The sequence below is a fragment of the Macadamia integrifolia genome, chromosome 9 (genome assembly GCF_013358625.1).
Source record: "Macadamia integrifolia cultivar HAES 741 chromosome 9, SCU_Mint_v3, whole genome shotgun sequence".
Taxonomy (NCBI): domain Eukaryota; kingdom Viridiplantae; phylum Streptophyta; class Magnoliopsida; order Proteales; family Proteaceae; genus Macadamia; species Macadamia integrifolia.
In genome coordinates, this window is record NC_056565.1 from 24,845,732 (window position 1) to 24,861,024 (window position 15,293).

The following is a 15,293-nucleotide window of genomic DNA, read 5'->3' on the forward strand; positions in this document are numbered from 1 at the left end:
CAAAACCTCTTCAATAACATCTTCAAGAGGTGGTGTAAGTTGGGGCAGCCTTAGCATTTGTTCCAGGTCACCATCATCTGAATGATGTCCCACATAAAGATGTAGGTCAGCTACATTGAAGACATCGCTTATGGTCATTTCCTCAGGTAATTCGAGCACATAAGCATTTGGTCCTATACGTTTCAGCACCTTATAAGGACCCATCTTCTTTGGATGGAGCTTTGTGTTAACACCAGGTTGGAACCTCTCAGGATTTATGCGAACCATAACCATGTCTCCTGGTTTAAACTCCACATAACGACGATGACGATCAGCTGTAGTCTTGTAGACATCATTACTTAAGGCAATACGTCGTCGCACGTTTGCATGCACCTCCGTGATGTGGCGCAAGAATTCATCAGCTTCAAGGCTGATTCGAGCCTGGGGTGGGAGTGGAACAAGATCAATTGGGCGTTGCAGCTGAATTCCAAGTAATATCTCAAATGGTGTGCGCCCCGTTGTCCTGTTCACAGAGCTATTGTAGGCAAACTCAGCTATGTCAAGGATTGCTGGCCATGTCTTCTCATAATCTCGGACTAAGCACCTCAACAAGTTCCCCAAACTTCTATTAACAACCTCTGTCTGACCGTCAGTTTGTGGATGGAATGCAGTTGAAAACTGTAGCTTTGTGTTAGTTTTTAGCCACAATGTCTTCCAGAAATAGCTCATAAACTTGACGTCACGATCAGAGACAATAGTACTTGGCAGCCCATGCAGTCGAACAACCTCTTTAAAGAAGAGCTTTGCAATATGATAGGCATCAAAGTTCTTTCGACATGGCAAAAAGTGAGCCATCTTAGAGAAGCGATCCACTACAACCATGATGGAATCGTACCGTTCTCTTGTAGGTGGCAGCCCAAGTACAAAATCCATACTAATGTCGAGCCAAGGTGCATGAGGAACCGGTAGTAGGGAGTAGAGGCCTGTATTCTGCTTAGTCCCCTTAGCAAGTTGACAGACTCGACACCTTTTGATGACATGATCTACGTCTTTTGTAATGTGTGGCCAGTAGTTCCGATCAGTCACCTGTATGATGGTCTTGTCCTTGCCGAAGTGGCCTCCCAAACCTCCTCCGTGTAACTCCCTTATGATGTGATGTCGTAGGGAGGAGTCTGGAATGCATAATCGCGTTCTGAAGAACAAATAACCATTGTGGACAGAATATTTAGGGTGTTGCTCACCTTACTGTAACTCTGCATATAGAACTCTGAAATCCTTATCAGACGCGTACTCATCTCGTATCTGATCAATACTAACGGCATGTGCTGAAAAAGTATTGATAGTGAGAACTTTTCGGCTTAAAGTATCAGCCACCGTGTTCTCTTTACCAGCCTTGTATTTCATCACAAAGACGAACTCTTGTAGGTAAGCAACCCACTTTGCATGCTTCTGACTGATTGACTTCTGAGAATGGAGATGTTTGAGTGCTTCATGATCGGTGTAAAGAATAAATTCCTTACCAATAAGATAGTGTCTCCAATGGCGTAACACTTGGATGACAGCATAGAGCTCCAAATCGTAAGTCGAGTAGCGTCGCTTGGCATCGTTGAGTTTCTCGCTATAGAAAGCGATAGGGTGCCCTTCTTGTATCAGCACACCTCCCAACCCAATATGCGAAGCATCAGTTGCCACCTCAAATACACGATTAAAATCTGGCAGGCGTAATACCGGGGCCTCCGTCATCTTCTTCTTGATAAGATGGAGGGCTTTTGTCACCGCTGTTGTCCACTCAAACTTGCCTTTACTCTGCTTCATACATTCGGTAATAGGTGCCATGACTGCACTAAAATTTCGAATGAATCTCCTGCAAAATGAGGCTAGACCGTGGAAGCTACGGACTTCAGTGATTGTCTTCGGGGTAGGCCAGTTGGTGATGCTCTTGATCTTCTCAGGATCAGCTTCAACCCCCTTGGAAGAGACAATAAAACCAAGGAATACAACCTTGGGTAGCATAAAGGAACACTTCTTGAGATTAATGTATAGCTTCTCCATACGGAGCACCCTCAAGACTTGCTTCAAATGGTCGATGTGATCATCTGGATGCTTGCTGTAAACTAAGATATCATCAAAGTATACAACCAAAAATCGACCAATAAATGGACGAAGTACCTGTGTCATAACTCGCATGAATGTACTAGGTGCATTCGTCAGACCAAAGGGCATGACCTTCCACTCGAACAGTCCATCCTTGGTTTTGAAGGCGGTCTTCCATTCGTCTCCTGGCCGAATACGAATTTGATGGTAGCCGCTTCGAAGGTCCAGTTTTGAAAAGACCTTTGCACCGGACAACATGTCTAGCATATCATCAAGTCGTGGTATGGGAAACCTATACTTAACCGTTATTTTGTTGATTGCTCTGCTGTCGACACACATACGCCATGAGCCATCCTTTTTTGGAGTAAGTAATGCTGGTACAGCACAAGGACTAAGGCTCTCAATGATAAACCTCTTCTTTAGTAGTTCATCAACTTGCCTTTTGAGCTCAGTGTGTTCTGTAGGACTGAGACGGTAAGCTGGAAGGTTGGGAAGCACAGAACCAGGTACCAAGTCAATAGCATGCTGAATATCGCGCATGGGAGGGAGCTTATTAGGTAGCTCGTCAGGTACTAAATCAAAAAAGTCTGTTAGAAGCTCTCTAATAGGCCGTGTGAGCTGAACTGTTGGTGGTGGAGTGACCTCTCTAGTAACCAGGGCTAATATCATGCCTGTATCATGGCTGGTTCGCTCACACTGCTTTTGTGGAACAGCTAAGATCTTCTGTGGAAGGACTAGCATCTTGTTGGTATCGGTGGTGGCTTTCTGGTTAGTCCTCAATGTCTGTCTCTTACGCATCTCCTCTGGTACATTGATAGGCTCAAGTATAGTGCGCTGCCCTTTAAAGGTAAATATGCACTGATTCTACTTTCCGCCAGTGAGAACATCATTATCATACATCCATGGTCTCCCTAAAAGAACATCAGTTAGCTTCATAGGAATAACATCACACCATACCTTTTCTTCATATCGAGAAAGTTGTAATGGAACAAAACATCGCTGATTGACCTCCAAAGTGTTGCCATTCAATAGGGATACTTTGTAAGGCTGCGGGTGTTTCTCTACCTTCAAATGTGCTTTCTTCACAAACAACTCAGAGACAACATTAACGCAGCTGCCACTGTCAACTATCACTTGTACAGTGCGATCAGCTGAACGCATGCGGCTGTAAAATATGCATGTACGTCGCCAATCCTCGCCTTTGGTTTCAGCCACCAATATGCGAGAAACCACATGAATTCCATAGGAGTCATCTTCATTTGCTTCAGCCCCATCATAATAATCAACATTTTCGTCTTCTTCTTCCAATGGGATTGGAAAGATATGGGAATTATCTTCATCAAGAGTATCGTCAGCGTCAACCATCACTGCTACTCTGTGACGTGTAGGACAATTTTTGGCATAATGTCCCCTCTCCTGACAATGAAAGCATTGCACTGTGGCAGTGCTAGGCATAGGTGCTTTCCCCTTGTGATCAGCACGTGGAGAAGGTGTGGTACGTGGAGGATAAAAAGTAGGATTTTTTGCTGAAAAATTTTTTGTGATCTCTCTAGCTTGATATCCAAACCTTCTACCCGTAGGAGCTAGTAACTCCTCTGCATGTACTGCCTTCTCGAAGCATTCCCTGACATTGGATACATCTACTACGCCAATAGCACGATTTATATCAGATCTCAAACCCAAACGAAAGCGGGAAAGTACCTGTAATTCATTCTCCCTGATGCCAGTGCGTGAATAGAGTGAATCAAACTGCTCCATATACTCTGCAACGGACATACTCCCTTGACGAAGAGTATTCAGCTTGTCCTGCAGTTGTGATCTAAAGTGTCGTGGTAAGTATTTGGCACTAAGATCTTCTTTCATCTCTTCCCAAGTAATGGGAGCTCTACCACGATCTTCTAGATCCCTTTCTTCAGTTCTCCACCATTCGCGGGCTGAGCCAACTAGCTTAGTACGTGCTAGTCTCATCTTACGTGACTCAGACAACTCATACCAATCAAAATAGTCATCTAAAGCAGCCAACCAATCATAAAATACCTGTGGATCATGCTTTCCGTTGAACTCCTTTAATTCAAGCTTGACTTTTTGTGAATCATCAGTACGTCGACGGGGTGCTTCAAGATCACCATTGAAATAAGATCTTACATGCTCCTCAAAGGTAGGTGGTGCTGTAGGGGTTCTTTGTTGTGCCCTTTCAGCACTTCTCCTATGTTGACGATGCACAGCAGATTGTAGTTGATACCTGTCCTCCCTCTCGAATGGTACATTGCTGCCTTGTATTGGAGTAACACTTTGGTTCTCAAGTCGCAGTAACCTCTCACTAATAGTTTTTTGATCAGCAGAGAGTTGTTGAAACATTTCAATGACTTTTGCCATTGGATCAGGTGGAGGCGGCGGCCACTGTGACTCATTCTCTGCCATGCTCTAATACCAATTGATGTAATACTGAAATTGAGGAAGCTCAAAACAGTACCAGGGTAGGATCTTTTCTCAAAGAATAGGGAATTCTAGATATGGAGAATAGGATATTGCTGAAACTTGTTGAAAGATGAAAAAGATGGAACAATAAACAATAATATAACACCCGGGCTTCACACCGCAAGGTGGATCGACTGGATCAAACACCAACCTACCTTGATCAAACACAAGAGATTCTTGATCAAACACAAGAAGAGAGTTGCATAAGCAAACTTTGTTTTAAATTCTGAGTTGTCCTTGAATGCTTACAATTGATCCCTATTTATAGGACCAACTCAACAAAACATTACATACCCAACTTCCAACTAACAATAGTAGAAAGTCTTCACTTATTAAACTTGGGGTAGGAAAATATTCACCTTCCAACTACTAAAGTTGAAAGAGCCTTCACCTACCAACTACCAAAAGTGAAAAAATCCTCATCTCTTAAAGTTACAATGGAAAAGTCATCCCCCAACTACCAAAGGTGGAAAAGTCTTCATCCCCCAACTACCAAAGGTGAAAAAATCTTCATCCCCCAACTACCAAAGGTGGAAAAGTCTTCACCCATCATCACTTATAAAAGTGAATTGATCCCCCCATTTAGAAAAGTAAAAAGTAAAAGTAACTTCTAACCACTTAAATTGAACCGATATTGGACCAACATGGACCATGGTTCAATTGGAACTAAACTAAGACATAAAACATGAAATAAAAACTAAGTATGAAATTAATAAGCATCAACAAGGTAAGGCCACATGCTAGTTACTCTTGTTGGCCTTCTTCCTACGAATGTAGGTCTTCAGATCTGCATCACTGGGAATGTATGACATTTATTGTCCAGCTTGAGGGGGAGTGTTAGAATATTTGTATTAGGGTAACATTAGGAACTGTCTTATGTTAAGTGTCCTTATATGTAATTTCTCTTATTTCTCTTTCACCTCCCTTAAGGAGGAATATGTAATTCCCTAATACTATATTTGAATCTAATATTGGTGAGATGAGCTAGTGAGCTCATTCACGTTTCTCTCTCATTCCCTCTTCTTCTTCTCTCATGTTCTCTCCTTCTTCCCTCTTCTTCCCTCATCTCTAACCCTAGTCTTCCTTATTTTCTAACTGGGGGGTGGGGGGGAACAACATATGTTTGGGGGACTTCAAATTGATGCATTCTCCATCAATTTTCCTGTGTTGATACACCTTAACAGAATGGCGTAGTTGAATAGAAGAATCATCACCTAGTGAAAATCACAAGGAGCTAACATTTACTCATGTATGTTTCCAAATCCTTTTGGTCTGAAGCGCTTCTTCCAGCCACATTTCTGATGAATTGTATGACATCGCATATTCTCATGTCTAAATCTCCTGGGAAATCCTTTCCCCCAACACCCTTTCTTCCCCCATCCCTAAGATTTTGTGTGTTATGCACCAAACTTGGTCCTGAAGCTCTTAAGTGTATCTTCCTTAAGAAAGGCCACAAGTGCTACCACCCACCTTATCAGAAAAGACTTGTATCCATGGATGTTACTTTCTTTAAGTGTCCCCTTCTTTTCTTCTCAGATGGCACCTCTTCAGGGAGACTGTAAGTGCAAAGAGGTTGTGATCATAGTTGTCAAGGCGTTGCCTCTCCACCTAGACATCCAAGATCTTTCTTGAGTCCAAGGTGACAGCACATTTTATTGGCACTTAACAAGTTTATGTTGATTTATGTTTATTATTTTGTTTTGTGATGAATATGCTTTGTTTATTATACATGGCTTTCTCATAATAAGTTATTACTAGCATAATTATATCATATCGCATTGATATGGCTTCTATGTTGCATATAAGCTCTTTCTACTTTGATATGGAAAAGCCTGATGTCAAGAAGACTATGCAAATGGAAGTTTTAAGGATCCCAAGGTTGATGGGGGAGCTCAAACAGGGACTCCTAAGGGATCAAATGAAAGTAAGAAAGAGAAGGAGCTGATTGTGTACAATAGAAGGAAGAAGAAGTGATGTAAGGTTGGTTTGCACTAGGTAAACAACCCCAGTTGATTAAGCACTCCAAACCAAACTCATAACATTAAGTTAAGAGCTGATCAGTTAACAGTTTTAACCAAACCTGGAAAACAGAGCTGAATAGGAAGGGGTCTGTTTTTTCGCAAGCCAAGACTCAAAGGAGCCTGATATGCTGGTCAAGTAGGCCTATATGGGCCCAATTAGAACCCAAAACTTATGTTCTTATATGTCTGCAGATGAGGAAGATCAAACCATGGACAGGAGTTAGGGTTTTATGTGGTCGAATGGGAGAAAACCTTTATCAACCAAACTAGATCAAGGGTGGCCTTGAGACTTGGATCGAAGGGCTTTCTAGGGTCTTCAACAGTCCCTCCAAATGGCTCTGAGGAAGATCAAACCATAGACAGAAGTTAGGGTTTTATGTGGCCGAATGGGAGAAACATGAATCAACCAAACTAGATCAAGAGTGACCTTGAGACTTGGATCGAAGGGCTTTCTAGGGTCTTCAATAGTCCCTCCAAAGGGCACCTGAATCTGACTTCAGGTTAGAGAGTTCTGCTTATTCTTAATCTGGGGCCAGATTAGAAAACTTTGGGAGAAAAGTTGCTGCAGCTTTATCTAGCCTCCAAAGGCTCCAAGGAGTGGATCGAGTCTTCCTTTTAGAGGCTGGAACAAAGGGACTTCCAAAGTTGGCTGTAGGTTAGGGAGATCTGGCCTTGGTCAATCTACCCCAAAACCCTGGCAATGGCTGGATCGATCTCTTCTTCTACTGCAGCTCTTCAAGCAGGTCTTGTGGATGTGCTTCAAGGCATCAAGTAGTCTCCAAACAAGCTCTCAAATACTCACAACAAAGTAAAGAAACGAGATAGAAAAGAGAATCGATGGGAAGATGAGAAGGGGGAGAAGAATGGTAGTTGGGTTGGGCATCTCACCCCTCAGGTTTAGGTGTCTCACCTCTCAAATTTTTAGGCATCTCACCCTCTCAAACAAGAGCTCTCTCAGCCAAGAGTTATCGCTCAAAATTCATTAATTCAACTTGTCTTTTCATTACAATTGATGGCCTCTTTATAAGCCCTAAAACTGATTATAAAAGAAGGATCTAAATTAGGAAACCAAAGGCTGAAATAACACTACTAATTTGACTTCTAACTTGCTAACTAAGAAAGAACAAGTTAGAAACTAAATAACTAATGACTTGGCCTAATAAAAGGAACCTAACCTAAGACGCGAAAATAGAAACTAACTTGACAATCAGAAGGGAAACTAATCTTAAGCTACTTGCTGTAATTCGATGGCTGCCTGGATTCCTCTCTTGAAGCTTCTTTCTTCCCAAAGTTGAGGACAGCTGGATGGCTTCTAGAAGATCTTCACAGCACATATCTGGGCTGAGAGAAGATGCTGCTCGATGGGGAGATGATGTTCTTCTGTGCTGGACTGAAGGACCAAGAGTGGAAACCAAATTTTGTCCCAAATCTGGGCTGACTTGATGGACCAAACCAGGGAGAGAACTGGGCCAGGAATCATCCGGTTCGATGGCAAGCCTGGTCCCAAGGAACCAGGCCTGAAAAAGGGCTCCAAGGCTAGTTCGATTGAACCCCTTACCTACATCAAAAAGACCTTCCAACAACCCTCCTTTGATTCTTCTTAGAGTTAGTTTATGTTTAGTCTATGCTAAGTAGAGTTAGCCATTGTTATTTTGTTATTTACTTGTTTACTATTTTGCTTAGTTGTCTTTGACTGTAATTGTAATTAAACTGTCAGTAGGACTCTTAATAATATAAGCTAAGGACCTAGGCCACGATAAGGACTATTCTGAATCCTATCGTGGCTGTAGGGTTCTTCTCTCTTTTCTCCATCTTTCTCTTCTCTTATTCTTCTCCTTGCCTCTTGTAAATGCTGATAACAGGTTATTGTACAGCTACAATCTGCACCCTCCTCACTATAGTTAAGGTATTTACATAGGCGTCCAGATGCCTTGGTCACCTAAGGCGGGCATCTTGTTGGTGTTGGCTTGAGTCTAGGCCCACTCCAACGCCTTGAGTCGCCTAGACGTCGTAATGCTCCTCACCCTGCTGATCTACATAACACTTTATCTGATCCTCAAGAATTAGATCTCCCTATTGCTGTAAGAAAGGGAAAAAGGTCTTGCACTTTGTTATCATATTCCGGTATCCCGATCAAAAAGGGAAAACTCCAAGCTCTGGGAATAATAACGAAAACATGTTACAGGAAGAGCAATCTATGTGTTTTTTCTTTTAACATTTCTGTTGCTGTATTAGACCTTCTGTTTTTTATTCAGCACCCTATAAGTGGACATTGAGGTTCACATTTGGAGTGTACATTGTTGTTTACATTTGCTGCAGGAGTCACCGCTTACTCTCTCTTTCTTTTCTTCTTTTTTCCCTTTAATTGGTAATGAGGTTAACTCCATCCCGTAAGACCATTATCCAATATTTCAGTTACCATATATTAGGAGTCAAGATTGATCCATTTGTTATTCTAATGTATTTGGAGGGAAGGTCATCAATTACACTGAATAAAAACAATCGTGACATTAGATATTCATCAAGTAATCGATAGTTTTAGTCCTTCACTCCCAATGGTGAAGGCATACAGTAATGAACTTGGGATGTAAAATATTATTTCACAGATATCTAAAGTCTTTATCAGTATTACTCAACATCTCATGAACTGGACCTATATTTCAATACAATAAGCAACAGCAGCTCAAAATCTGAAATCAACTGAAAATCCAAAACCATCTAAAGACACATACATTAAAAGAACAGAAAATATTAAAAATTCACCATAGAGGAGTAACAGGAACAACTCTAACATGTATAAATCACCTAAGAACCTCAAGCTTCATGTTACCTGTGAAATTTGTTCAGGCACAGCCATTCTCCAAACAATTGATCTTTCAATAGGATTTGATGTTACACGAAAAGTAAGGCCTTTCTCGGAAAACCTTGTAAGTAGATGCCCTGTGTTATTAAGGTAAAATATTTCCTCAGCACATTACTAGACCTGCAGATATGTGACATTACACAGATGACATAAGGAAGTGGAGCAAAGGAACAAAAAATAAGGTATACCTCCTATAGAGCCCAGCTCAACAACTTTGGCATCAATTTCAGCCACTATAGATTTTAGTGCAAATTTCCCTTTTTCCCACTTCTGCATTTCTTTTTCCAACTTTTTTATTTCCACTGCTTCAGCCTTCAAAGCTTGTTTTTGCAATTTCTCTTGCTGTGAAATGGAAAATTCAATCAGTAAGCTATACTTATATCAATAAGTTGAAAACACAGATGCATAGTTATAAAACTGACCTCCCTCTTCAGTTTCCTTTCTTCTCTTATTTGCATCTTTCTAGCCATTAATTCATCCTTTCTTTTTTCCTTCTCTCCATTGACTTCAACATTTTTACCTTTCCGTGTTGTGGCCTTATCTAGCCGCTCCAAAATGACATTTTCTTTGTCGTAGTCAGTGTCTATCTGCATATAGCAAAGAAATTTACCATGGTACGAATTTTATGGTTTAAAGGATTGAGCAGAAATGCAACCATTTGCAACAGTAAATATGATGATCTATAACATTAAGATAAAATAGAGTGTCACCAGTCTGAAGACTATGACTTTAGATGAAGCCAGTCACGTAGACTGTCTTCCCTAGCAATAGCGATCAGAAACAAAAAGAACTGTTAAACCCTCAACTGGAAACTACCTGATGAATAGCATCTTCAAAAGTGCAGTCACCATGAATAGGACTGTCCCCAGAAATTTGCACTGAATTAGCAGCACCTGGTGAACATAGAAATGACAGGCAATCCATTCAAATTTAGAAATAATATTTGTTCTTTTTGTCATTTTTAAAACATACAATCCATAAGTCACACTAATTCATAAACTAAAGATGTGCTTAGCTGTTACCTGGTACAGAATGACCTGATTTAGATTCAGTATAATTAGCATCTAAGGATAAGTAGATGCATTTCCATTCATCGTCAAAATATAATAGAAAAAGTTGTATTTCATAGGATAGACATAATGTGATATTATTCCTACTTATAAAAAAAAATGACTTGAACTTGTTTCGTTTGAAATCGTCAACTTAAGAATGAAAACGCCACCGGAACTTCAAAAGAATGATTTCATTCAGGTGGCAACCAAAAGCAGCCTAAATGATCAGATTTGTCACTTAGAAAGCCAACTTGTTCGAAACAACGACAAGACAATCTTGGCTAATTTCTATGAGGTGCTTTGTAAGCTTGTAGCAGAAGATTCTTACATGTGTATTTATTACAAATTTTAATTCCTATTCTTGTTTAATGAAATTTTGCACTTATCAAAAAAAAAAAAAAAACAATTACGGGACAATCTTGGCTAATTAGTATTCAGTACAACTTCTTAATCTCTGGTACTCGTAAGCTCCCAATACCCAAGGGAATAAGTGGAGCAGTCCAATACAGTTGTTTTAATTACTCACCATAGGAGGAAGCAGGATCAAGGAATTTCGAGCTCATCTCGGAGCGTCTCACCGCAGCAGAAAAAACATCATCCATGGTGTCATTCGCCTCAGAATTTCCTCTCTCCAAACCACATTCAGACTCATTGTCGGACTCCAAACATATCAAACCATTAATCCCTGCCAATTACCATAAAAACTAAAGTCACCATAAATGTCCATAAGAAACAAATAATGAAGACGGAAAAACAATGATTCAGAGGAAAGAAATTACCGGAAATTTTTTCACCAACGGATGAAGAACTAGGGTTTGGATCGGAGAATCTGGACGAGCATTTGACGATGCAAACGCTGGAATTGAAGATTTCGGGAGACATCGGAGTTTCGGGGACGAATGATAATGAAGATGATGTTGGTGTATGTTTGCATTTGGGTTTCTGAGAGGTAGGGTCGTCGTCGTCGAGCACAAGAACCGGCGAAGCCATGCTTCTCTCATGGCTCCTTCTCTTCTTGTTCTTGTTGGAGTGAGAATGGAAGGGAGAACGAGCTTCGTCTTCTTCTTCGTCGGAAGGGATCTCCACCGGGATAGACTGTGACATTTTTTTTTTTTCAGCCAGAAACCACTGTGACTCAAGATCGAAGATACAGTGAGAGGAGAACCCGCCACTCCCCTCCCTCTCTCTCTTTCTCTCTCTCTCCTCTGAATAGCCCTTTCGAACTTGGTTTCCGCGCGAAAGACCGTGCGGCCGTGAAGTCGTAGATGTCCCTCACGTATATGGAAGATAGAGAAAATACAGAACAATTGTGGAATTATATTTTCGCTTTTCTATTTTTTTCTTTCTTTTTTTTTTTTTTTTTTGGGGGTGGTGGGAGTGGGGCGGGGTTCTGGGGTTTAGATTAGGGTCCACATGGATTTATTTTCTATCTCCTACCTTGAATATGTGAGCTCTAAGTGGATGATATCTTTTCAGGATTGTTAATGGTGTGACGTGTAAATACCTCCCGTGATGACTTCTTGAGTAACCTTCTTCCTTTTTTCAAAGGCTGAATATGATTAACAAGTCCCTTTATATTTCAAGGAAGAATGATGTATACACTAATAATGTTGAGAGCATTTGGAGGGATTTAGACAGGGGGAGTTGTCCAAATGAAATGATTCTCGAGGTTTTTATGGTCCAAACATTGCACATAAAGAATCTCCTACCCAATTCACTAGATATATATTATATGTTTTAAAGTACCCATCAAATCTGTACCACGAATGCTCTTGATTCCTAACTCACTTTCCTTCTTCAGTTTGCAAAATGCATTATAAGAAATAGTGTATCTTTCATTCCAAACCAAGCTAGACCAAAAAAATTAGAGAACATATATTTTAGCTTACTCATAACCTTCCCTACAAAGCCAAAAATCATTGATCAATAAATATAGTCCCCTTGTTTCTCCAAGTTGATAAGCTACAATTTCTCTCCATAAGATAAAAAAAAGCAGGATTTTCATCCATCAAGCCTTTTCTAACAAGTGAAGGTGGAGGGACTGCTCCCTCTAGATGACTCTTGATGTAATATATCAATATTTCTTTTAATATCTTAATCATACAATAAATAAAAAAATGCATGCAATCTTACCCATTTTGAGCAGAAGTTCTTTCCTAACTTAAATCCATGATCACTTGATCTTATAATCTATATAGAATAATAGGATAGTAATTGCATTTTGCATTAGAGTTTAAGCTATAAAAATGTTCACCCTCAAGAAACATTTTTTGTTTTCAACTTTAGCTTTAGCGACTCACACATGAAAAACCTTAGGTGATGTTAGGTTCGAATTTTCCATGGGACCACATTCTAGGAATTCTGGATTCTGGATGTAACTCATATGGATGGGTTTCTTTGGAACAATTTTCTTATGGGTGAAAAACTATTTGGTTACCCTGAATCTATTAACTGATTTTGAGTGGAAAACTGTTTGATTACCGTGATTCTGTCAGTTGATTATGAGTGTAAAACTGTTTGGTTACCTGTGAGTCTTATGAACTATGTATATTCTGTTAGAATAATAAAGACAAAAAAATTCAAAAAACAAAAATTTGTTCCAAAGATGGACTTCTTTATTTTTATTTTTTTCTTTTTCTTTGTTCTAGTAATAAGTAAAAAAAGAGTGGCACTCGTGAGCTATCAATTCCAAGAGTGTAGTTGATTTTATTTTATTTTTGTATTTTTTTAATAAATAAATATATTAAATGGAAGATGAAAATAAAAAGAAAATTACAAGGCATGATTTTAATACATGGTATCGGAATAGGCATCGTGCATCTAAAAAAATAATAATATAGTGTTGAATCGTTAATTTTTTCTTAAAAACATGTTTTGATTTATTTATCTAATGGTTTTGGGTAGGTATTGATAGGTATTAAGCATGATCTCTTCAGCTTCAATTGTGTGGTCCATATTCAAAACCGTCCAGCAAATAAGAGTCCAACATCAAGGCCCACATGTAAGATTTGCTCGGCCTAAAAATAGCTTAATTTGATGATATTAAACCCCACAAAATGCTTAATAAGCTAACAAAATGGATCTAAAATCAATGGCCAAAGCCAAAAATATAGAAAAACTTGAAGGAAAAAGTATATGTTGGAAGCTAAGAAACATCCTGCTGGTTGAATCAGTTTAAAGATTATAGATAATGAATCGGATTGATCACATGTAAAATTTCAGTCTCATATCTCATCAAACATCCTTGTATATTGATATGCATCTCCTTATATATCTATGCACTACCTATTGGTATTTTAAAAAGTATATGATCTCTATTAATTTTTCAATGTTTCGGTTTGCTACTTGGCAAAATTCTATTTGGACTGAAAGTATTTAACATGCATGTGAGTGGAGACTTTAGGGTCAACTTGTCTACAAAATTTGAGCCGCATCTAACTACAATGAGATAAATCTAAGTGTCCATCAAGGAAATTCTTTCCTTGATGTCATCTAGGAAAACTAGGCTCAAATATGAAAGTGAGAATAATTCATATTCAAAACAAAAATTAAGAAAGAAATTGGAAAAAAAAAAAGGTGGAAATTTGTGCTATAACGCTTCTTCCTCTTTTAATCATGGGATTTTTCAAAAAAAAAAAATTTTCCTAACGATGGGTATCCAAGCTTTTGGCTTGACTAGTTCCGCGGGTCCATACTGACCCCACAACCACATGGATCGGATCATACCGGGGTTGAATGAGAACCATTAAACTTTCACTAAAAGCAGTGAAGAGTATTAAACACCCCCGTGTGAGTGGCCCAAGGTATGCCTAGTGGAAGTCGAACTTAGGACGTCCAACTTTATGGCTTGTACCAAGTTCGTTGCTCACCAACTGCGCTATTGACACCCCTGAAAGTGTCATATAATCTGTAACCTTATTTTTTTGCCTTTTCATTACAACAAGAAGACCTATAACTACAGTATTTTTTTTCCTATACGTGGCTACAAGTGTTGTCACCAGTCTATAGCTATGATTTTACTATTATAGGACAAGGGTACTCTATCACTGCCAATTTCTTAGTTTCAGATTTTTTTTTCGCAACTATAACTACAAATATTAGTTGCGGAATTTTGTACCCCAAAATTTGTAAATGCGGTTCAATAGTGACATGTTTCCCATATTATCCCCCTCCAATGCCAAACTACACATGGCATAGGAGGGAACCCTCCCGGTATTTTTATTTTAACTTTTCAATACAATAGAAAGTTATATGTATGTACACGGTTGTCATTTCAACCATACCTAGACATAAAGCGAATAACTTATATAAATGAGTCTAGATCAGCTTCTCCACATGGGGACGGGTAGGGATGGATATGGACTGTCAATGGTGTGGGTCCTACACACCTTGGAGGGTCCAGATTTGTCGCTTCCCATCCCCATGTGAGGAGTGGGTCTAAATTGTGTGTGAATTCCATTTCTACCTCTTACTAAATGAAAGGGCGGTCATATATGAAAATGGATGGTTGCAAAGATTTTCTTGCTACATGAGTCTGCAACCAAAGAAATAGAATTTCAACAGATATTTTGAAAAATACTAAACCTCATAAGGTATTTATAAACTCAAAAGGAAAGTAAATAATTCCATTTCTATGTAAATTATGCCATCTAAATATTACTTAAGAGTGGAAACATCGTGATCAGTTGTTAATTTTCTCATGGTTAGATGGATTGCCACCATCTAAAAAACCCTAAGCCAAGGATAAACAAACCATATGAGAGAGAGAGAGAGAGAGAGAGAGAGAGAGAGAGAGAGAGAGAGAGA

General features: G+C 39.4%; 2 protein-coding genes across 4 annotated transcripts in view; one reads left to right on the top strand and one right to left on the bottom strand.

Moving 5' to 3' along the window:
* The window catches only part of LOC122088084 (phospholipid--sterol O-acyltransferase), a 94,522-nt gene that overhangs the window by 69,083 nt on the left and 10,146 nt on the right, over positions 1-15,293 (top strand). The gene's annotated exons all lie outside the window — the stretch shown is intronic.
* LOC122088085 (crossover junction endonuclease EME1B-like) lies at positions 9,366-11,765 on the bottom strand. Its single transcript, XM_042657230.1, has 6 exons — positions 11,267-11,765; positions 11,014-11,172; positions 10,252-10,328; positions 9,858-10,022; positions 9,624-9,777; positions 9,366-9,512 (listed from the first exon to the last, which is right to left on the bottom strand). Exons 1-6 carry the CDS (start codon positions 11,589-11,591, stop codon positions 9,394-9,396), a joined length of 999 nt encoding a protein of 332 aa, XP_042513164.1. The 5' UTR covers positions 11,592-11,765; the 3' UTR covers positions 9,366-9,393.